This window comes from Colletotrichum graminicola, assembly GCF_000149035.1.
Source record: "Colletotrichum graminicola M1.001 genomic scaffold supercont1.9, whole genome shotgun sequence".
NCBI classification, from domain to species: domain Eukaryota; kingdom Fungi; phylum Ascomycota; class Sordariomycetes; order Glomerellales; family Glomerellaceae; genus Colletotrichum; species Colletotrichum graminicola.
The window spans coordinates 84,413-92,925 of record NW_007361013.1 but is presented as its reverse complement, the minus strand read 5'-3'; the positions used below and the strand labels follow the sequence as shown (position 1 = coordinate 92,925).

Below are 8,513 nucleotides of genomic sequence, written 5' to 3'. Positions count from 1 at the left end.
AGAACGAACGGTACTTCTTACCCGTCCTGTACACTTGCAGCACTCTATCGGTGCCCCCTTCCGGCTCCCTTCCCCAATCTAATGAGCCAAGCCAATCCAGGTTGTTGGTTCTCTTCCTTAGTGTCTCCTTTTGGCCCCTCGGTGTATCTCTCTTGCAGCTTGTTACCCTAAGTAGCCGAAGGGGGGGAGGGGCAGCTCCTATGAACATGTGTGTACAAGTAGGTGGATTGAATATGCATACCTCAAGGCGCCTGCCCAACTACTCAAAAGCCACCCGTCTCCATCATCCTGCTCACTGTCACTTTGTTCTGCCCTTCCTCTTTCACGTCTTCACTTCCCGAACCAACCACACGAACAGACAAGTAATACAACCGTGCTGTTGCAAAAACGTCCAAGCCGCCAAAGTCGGATCGACAGGCCGTCCTTTGGAAAGAGCATCTCTGATCGAACTCCCGGATATTGGTCAACAGCTCCTCTCTCACCACACCCCGGCCGTAGTATACAGACTATAATAACAGCAGTGTGCCAGCCAGCAAGTTACCCAGTCGACTCTGGGCTTCAGCGACATATTCTGCCAACATCGTCCCCCATTCTACCGACAACGTGTACATCGAGTTGACTGCACTCCAAACTGTACCAGGCCGTCAATGCCCAGCGGCCCTACCGTCTGCGGCATCAATTTCCTTTTTTTTCAATGGGTTTTCTAGCTTTGGAACCTCCCTCTCGTTTGGCCGCCCCAGACTCTCCTCCTGGGCTGGTTAGCCCCTCTTCATCCTCCTACTCTTCCAGATCATCACCCCCAGCGGAAAAACCTTGGAACCCCGGATTTGGCTTCACCTTTCCTCCCATGTCCAACTACGAGCATGGCTCGGCGGCCGGCATGTCGACTGTTGGAAAGAGCCCAGAAGATGGCCCGAGCCGTACGGATTCGGCCCAAGGTGCCCCTCGGCAGCAACTGCCTTCATTGAGCAGCTTGTTTGGACCGCCGTCTTCAGTCAGACCGTTGCACTCGCCCTCTTCCGACCGACCCGGTACATACCCAGCGACATCTCCTCTGGACCGGCCGCGCATGCCACAGCCTCACGGGGATCGTTCTTATACTACCTCATACTTCCCTCCGCAGGAAACTTCACCAGCCATGTCCCAGCCGCGCAGTACATATGAAGCGAAATATGACCATGAAAGGCAAGCGTTGCATGGGCTGTCTCACTCTTTCTCGGGACCTGGGTCCCCAAGATACCACGAGCCCGAACACGTGAGACCCGAGTCCAGATCCGACGTTGGCTTGGGTAACAAATGGTCGATGCACAACGAGGCAGCAAAGCACGAATATGCCCTCGTGTCCAGAGAGAGCCATTCTTCACTACGAGCCTCCCATGACAGAATGGGATATCAGTATTCCAGCAACACCGACTCGGGGTCTCTCTACCGAGACCACCGCCCCTCGTCCGGGCCTGGTCTCATGCATACACCGACACAAACCAGTACGGCGGGCTCAGAGGGGGTTCCGTCAAAGGATGGCCTCGGCCCCAAGATCTGGACGGGAACCCACTTTCTTCCTCGGTTTGTCCGCGCTGCTGAGGTGCCAGGAGAGGGCATGTGCTACTTTTACGACGACGGTAGCCACTGCAAGACTGTCATTGATGGCGAGGCGGTCAATGCCCACTGGGGCGTGACCAAGGCTGGAAAGCCGAGAAAGAGACTGGCAATTGCGTGCGTCACCTGCAGAGAGAAGAAGATCAAGTGTGACCCGGACTACCCTCGCTGTGTGCAATGCGAGAAATTTGGCCGCGTCTGCAAATTCAAGAACGCGTGAGTACCCGTCGATGCGGGCTCCTGTCGACGTTGAGCTCTTGGCCTTTTCGGCGTATTGTGCTGACAGGAACTGAATTACAGACCACGAGGCGGCCACAACACGTCTCCATCAACGCCTCCCGCAGAGCCAGACGACATACGACGGTCGGGAGGCTCGGCCAATCCGAACGACATGCACCGGCCCGGCAGTAACTCTAGTGCCTCTGTCTCCCCTCGTACAACATACCGGCAACCCAGCCCGGAACCCTCGATGCCTCACAAGAGGATGCGTCTGGGTTTCGACTCTTACCTTTCAACGAGAGACGAGCCTCCCGCGACATTTAGCCGTACAGCCGAGACGGCCAAGGCAAGCATTTCATGGCAGCATCGCCAGCCAATTGAGCTTCCTCGTATTCACGAGGACGTGTTGAACCGAGCATGGCAATCAGATCCGTACGTCTCCGACCCTCAGTCAATTAACTCCGTAATCTCCTCCTTCTTCGTACACACCGACAGCACCCTGGCCCTTGGCTTTTTGCCTGAGACACCGTTCAAATCCTGGGTGATGGATAATGCTCATACAAAGTCACCAGAAGACATGATGCTCACCTATAGCATCCTCGCCGTCGGCGTTGCCTTGTCGGACGGGCCCAAACGAGCCGCCCACGAATATGCTCAAGTCGCCTGCTATGCGCAGCAGCGTGCCGCCTCCGGCCTCCAACTAGTGCAAGCCCGTCTCCTGCTAGCGCTTTACCACCTGTCCATGTCCAACCCGACCGAAGCAAGCGACATGTCGAGTGCGGCTATCTCGACGGCCACGTACCTGCAACTGAATCTAGAACTCGACAGATCGATGGAGGCGCATCTGACAGTGTTCCCCTACGGCTTGAACAGAGCAGGGTACGCGGAAAGTAGAAGACGGACTTATTGGGCGTGTTTTGTACTTGAACGACTCAACGGCGTGTTTCCGAACCGTTTGAGCTTTCTCAACGTTAAAGATATCTTCATCCGGCTGCCGTGCGAAGCAGAAGTGTTTGAGAAGCAGGAAGAGTCACAGGTACCCTTCTTCTCGGCACAATTGCTTGGCCCATCCAAGATGGCTGATGAGCCTTTGGCACTATCAGCTTATCTTGTCCAGCTAGTCAACCTCTGGGCGGAGGTTATGTCCAATACATACAGATCCGCCCAGTGCTTCTCTGTGGACGTGGATACCACTACCTTCATCGACAGCACCACGAAAATGTTTGTCGGCTGGCAGGAGTCTCTTCCGGAGCGATTCACCTACAATACCGGCAATATGGAATTGGCTGCTCAGGATGGAACCCTTAGTACGTTCCTTACAGTTCATCTTCTGTACCACCACGGCCTGATCAAGCTCCACCGACACATCCGCAACTCAGAGCGTATTGCCCCGGCGCGGCGGCTGCAACACATGTGGCGGTTGGATGAAGAAGCAAGACGAGTTCTGGACATCACGGGCATGTTGGAAGTGCTACTTCGGGCCAGAAGAACCCCATTGGGCGCACCACCGCCGTTCATGAGCTACGTCATCCTGGAAGCCGCCGACGTACTCACTGCCGAGGGCTCCTTCTCGGAACTCTCGGTCCTTTTGGATCGACTGGCTATTGCGAGCGCCGTAGTCGATGCCGCAAGTACGGTCTGGGAGGAAGCACGAGCCCACCGAGTGGCCTTGGAACATCGACAAGACGCATTGAGGCTTTTACGCGACTGCCAACCCGGGGACATATCCTTAGCAGGCGGCAAGGTTTTCCTCAATATAGACGAGAAAGAGGACAGCAAGCTGCCTCTGGGGAACTGTTGGCAGATGGAGGAGCCTATGGGCGCAACATTCGGAAAATTCATGGATATCATATATACGCGGAGTTAACGGCCTCCTCAGCACCAGACTTTTGTTTTTGTCCTGTACCTGCCCTGCATTTATGGCGTCTGGGCTGGCATCTGAGCCTTCTTTTTCTTTTTTCTTTTTTTCTTCTTTTTTTCGGGTGTATCCGAAAACACGTGGAGTGTTGAAGAAAAAAAAAGCATACCTGGCGATTGCCAAATGTGGCACGCCATGTCCTTCTGTTCACGTTGCCTGAACATTCAACTATGTAACACTATATATACCCCGTACATGAGGATATTAATACAAGGAAACAAGTCGGTCTATAGGGCTTGACAGTAGCAGAGACACGCATAGCAAGAAGGGGGAGAGAGCTACAAAAAGCAACACGAGACCAATATGAAAAAAGAAAGGGTTAGCAGTACCCTCAGCTTACTGCGTACCTTTCTGCCCTATGGGCATCCCTTGCATCGTGAACACTGCAGAACTGGAAGGGATCGGTCTGCACGTCTCAGGTTGGCCGCAGAACTGGCATGCGGACTGCGGCATGCGGCATGCGCCGGTTCGGCTTCCCAACGGTGCGTGGTACCCTGCTCTGCCCAGCTATCCTGCCCCTAGCTACAAACATGTGAACACCAATTCACATTCCTGACTCTTATAGTAGCCATAAGTCCATCCCTAATCCTAAACCAAACCCTTATCCCTATCATAAACAACCCTACGTGACAGCTTGCTTTTGCGAAGTGTCGAAGAGTTTCTACATCAATAGAGAAAAGAGGATATGTCTGTGAGGAGAGAGTGGGGGCAGAGCCTGTGATTGTATGTGAGTAGATAGCTGGAGCTGGGGGCAGGGTATCCCAGTCCAATTATGTCGGGATGCAACTCTACTTTGGTACGTACATGAAAGTTCAGACGGGGGGTGAGGGGAGGGGGGTGCGTCAGTAGGCAGGTACACCTAGGTACGCAAGGAGTCAGACGGAAGCAAGAGACACGGAGATGCATGGTCAGATGGGACGGCGGCGGCGGCTGCCACGATCCTTCGGGAGAACATTTCTGTGTGTTGCCACCCTACCATGCAGCGACGCTGACGGTGGTGATACGAGCCAGGGGTTGACTGACTTTTCTCACTCCCTCTCCCCTCTCCATCCAGGGCTAGCCGGCCACAGTGATTAGGCCCTTGGCACCCGCGTTGGAAGCGAACCAACGCGCTCAACGGGTTGTCGGACCGGTGTGGCGGACCACGGAAAGAAAGAAAGGGGGGGAGAGAAAAAAAAAAAAACCCCCCTTCCCCCCTTCTAAAAACCTGCGCAAGGCATGTCACTACTCACCGGTCGTGGAGAAGAGGTGTCTTTCCGGTGGGGAGCCCAATCTCGCGGTGCTGCATGGAAAGGAGATATGATATGCGGCGTATTGTTTCGATAACTTCTGCTGCCAAGACGAGGAGAGCTGAAAGGGGAAAGGGGGGTGGAGGAAGGGGACAAGCCGGTTTTTGTTTGACTTAACCATGGTACCTTGTTGGCTCCAGCTGCTGGAGCTTGTGAAATCCTTCTGGAGGAGGAGGCCGGCATCTTTGGAAGCCAAAATACATACATGAGAGGCAAGAAGCGGAAGGGGGTGTGTCATGGCTCATCGCCCCCCCCCTCGCCCGCCACCGTCATCTCTCTCTTTTTCTTTTCTTTTCTTTCTGTGTCGCTCGCTAACACTGAAAGAGCCTCAACATAATTTATTTCGCGAACCCGTCTCGGCCAATCTTGGCAGTCTAGGTATTCCGCAGCAACCGCGGTCTGTTCTCCCCCGATACTCGGCGAGACATGCCGTCTCGGAACTCGGGGGCCACGACGGGTGCTATGAGACAACACGCATACGGGGGCTGTGTGATTTGACTCCTACGGAGTACTCTGCGAGTGTTGCTGTGATCGCCAAGCCGCGGCGTAACTGAAGTGCCGTGCTCCAGGCCGTGGAGACGACGCGATAGTCTCTGCGGCCTCCTGTTGGTCGGAGCTTCTAGGTTGCGTGCACGAGATGGATGTCGTTGGCAACTGCCTCCCTACTCCTCCCCCCCATGCCCACGGTGACGGTTAATTGTGCGCTGGAATGTTTGAATCGAAGGAGGAGGCTCTGGGGCCCGCAATTCCTCCCTCCAACCGCCCCTTCCTCACTTTTCCGCTTTCTCGCTTTCTCGCTTTCTCGCTTTCGTGTTCCACTCCATGGCCGTGGAATGCTTAAAAGGGGAGGGAAAGGTTCAAGGATTGAGGGAGGAGGAAGGGGCCAACGCGTGAGAAGGACCTTATGACGATGAGAAAGAGGAACACCCTGACCGTGCGCGTGCAACAGCGATTTTCCTCTATCGACGCCTTTCTCGCCCGAACTGGCCAAATAGCACCGTGCAGAGTCATTTTTGCTAGGTTGCTTGCGGGTCAACACCCGCGATTCGGATCCGAGGGCGGGTGGTACTCTCCTCCTCAACCCCTCCTCCCCTGAAAACAGGCGGAGACTGGAGGGGAAGGCGTTTTTTCCGTCACATTGACATTGCAACAAGCAAGGAACTGGCAAGTAAGTACCAGCGGTACCCGAATTGACGGAGGGGCCACGCAGGCCACGATGTATCAGTTATGCGAACAGGTACCAACGGCCACCAGAAGTGGTCCCCCCAGTCATCGGCCAATGGGGCGCCAGTTATTATCGGGGAAGCACTTCATACCGAACCACACTAGGTAGCCTGGTAGCTTATCCGTACCTTATGTTTGATTCGACTCAATACGCATCTCAGATACACTAATTATCCTGACGGACCCGCCTTACCTCCTCCCTCCGGTCTTGCTTGTCTACGTCTAACTCCCGTTTCAACGCCGGCGGCGCCATTGCAAAGTCCGTGCCCGTTGCGAAGCTCCCGAGACTGGTTTTTCTTCTTCTAATCCTCCAAGTTCCAAGTAGCGAAGTTGTTTAGTAGCTACTGATTGCCGATTGTCTATTATCGCAGATCCCACCTCGGGTTGCATGCATCCCTTTACATAGTAAGCACCAGCTGGCCTCTTTTGATGTCGCGCGGGCCAGCGGACAAATTCTTAACGAGATTGTTTCGTTACGTAAGCTACATGATTATGTCATTGGCAGTAGTCTTTGCTATTTCCCTGTGACCGCCGAGACGCCGAAATGAGCCGCTGGTGCTTGTATTCTATCCACCTACCTGTGTGTGTCCAGAAAGGGAAAAAGGAAAGAGAAAAAGGAAAAAAAGAAAAGAAAAGACAGCCAGCACAATTTATCGGTTCTATACGCGGGAACGCAACGTCTCTAGTGACTGAGATAGTACCTGACGCCTTCAACGTCCCAGTACACAGCGTGCGGCGTGCAACATCCGCAGGCGAGTACAGCAATCCTACTTTTCTTTTCCTCTCGGCGAAGCCGCGCCGCGGAAGATGTATTCCACGCCAAGAGCCATGTTGCGCCTTGCGCGGGGGTGCCGTGTGGTGAACTCGTGTCCGGTCACACTCCTGGTGCCGCGGCGCGTAGTTGCCGCAACTGCAAGGTCGTCGTCGTCGTCGTCGTCGTCGTCGTCTAAGCCAAAGTCGAGGCCCCAACCCCGGGCCCGGCCCTCGGTCCCTCCGCCGCCGTTTGAGCTCGTCCCGACGTGCCCCTCACCGACATGCGAGTGCGCCGCGACCCCGGCCATGCCGGACGGGCTCGAGATCGACCGCAAGGCCCCGCTCAACGGTGCCATGTCGGCGTACGCGGAGCAGGTGCTCGTGTGCACGGGCAAGGACGACTGGGCGTCGCGTATCGAGGAGGAGAACAGCGGGGATAACCTCGCGGCCGACCTGAAGGAGCTGTTTGGGCGTGGGGGCACGTACAGCGATGTGAGTTTATTTCTCCTTCTTTTCTTTGGGTTTTGCCTTTCTTCCCCAATCATATATGTATGTATATATGTGTGTCTGTGTGTGTGTTTGTGTATCCCGAAGGAGCATGCTCTCCTTGGAGATTATAAGGAGAGCACCAGCAGAGTTGCTAGCTTTCGGAGGGAGACGAAAGGCTGGGCAGCGCCCTCTATTAGTACGAGCTACACCAGGCAAGAGAAGAGACTGGCTGACGGTAAGTGATCTTTCCTACCACCACAGCCATGGCACAACGTCTCGGTCCTCAACGCCTCGTTCCCCTCGTCCACGCCCAAGCGGAGCGAGCTGCAGACGACGAGCGCCTACCTACTCCCGAGCTTCAAGTACGTGCCCTTCCTGCCGCGCGTGAGCTTCGACAGCGTGCAGGCGCTCGCCAAGGGGTACCTCCTCCCGGAGACGCTGCACCCGATGCACGACGGCCTGTCGCCGATCCACCGCGACCGGCTGACGCGCAAGGAGGCGTACCGGTCGCTGCTGTATGGCGTGCGAGATGTTACGGACGTGTTGGTCCTGGTGTGCGGGCACGGCGGACGGGACATGCGGTGCGGCGCCATGGGCCCTGTTCTGCGGGACGAGTTTGAGGCGCGGCTCGAGGGGGCCGGAGTCGACGTCGCGAGGGGGCCGATCGAGGTCGACGAGAGCGGGGGTGAGACACAGAAGATCGGGCTGCCCCACGGTGGAGAGACGGCGGGGCGCGGGGGGATATCGGCGAGGGTCGGGCTGATCAGCCACATCGGCGGGCACAAGTTTGCGGGCAACGTGATTGTGTACATACCGCCGGGTCTGCGGGCGAAGGGGGGCGAGGCGCACCCGCTCGCCGGGAAGGGGATCTGGTATGGAAGGGTCGAGCCGCAACACGTCGAGGGAATCGTCAAAGAGACGGTTCTTGAGGGCAGGGTGATTGCCGACATGTTCCGCGGCGGCATCGACGAGAACCGGAAGATACTGAGGCTGTGAAGGGCCGCCGTTTTGAATAGCGCAGCCTA

The 8,513-nt window shown here is 55.9% G+C and overlaps 2 protein-coding genes across 2 annotated transcripts; both read left to right on the top strand.

Annotated features, from left to right (window-relative positions):
• Positions 1–694: 694 nt before the first annotated feature.
• On the top strand, positions 695–3,682 carry GLRG_03014 (fungal specific transcription factor domain-containing protein; the record flags this gene model as incomplete). The annotated part of the gene is made up of 2 exons (XM_008093699.1): positions 695–1,812; positions 1,897–3,682. 2 exons carry the CDS (start codon positions 695–697, stop codon positions 3,680–3,682), a joined length of 2,904 nt encoding a protein of 967 aa, XP_008091890.1.
• Positions 3,683–7,074: 3,392 nt separating this feature from the next.
• Positions 7,075–8,484, top strand: GLRG_03013 (uncharacterized protein; the record flags this gene model as incomplete). The annotated part of the gene is made up of 2 exons (XM_008093698.1): positions 7,075–7,491; positions 7,750–8,484. 2 exons carry the CDS (start codon positions 7,075–7,077, stop codon positions 8,482–8,484), a joined length of 1,152 nt encoding a protein of 383 aa, XP_008091889.1.
• Between the last annotated feature and the right edge of the window lie 29 nt (positions 8,485–8,513).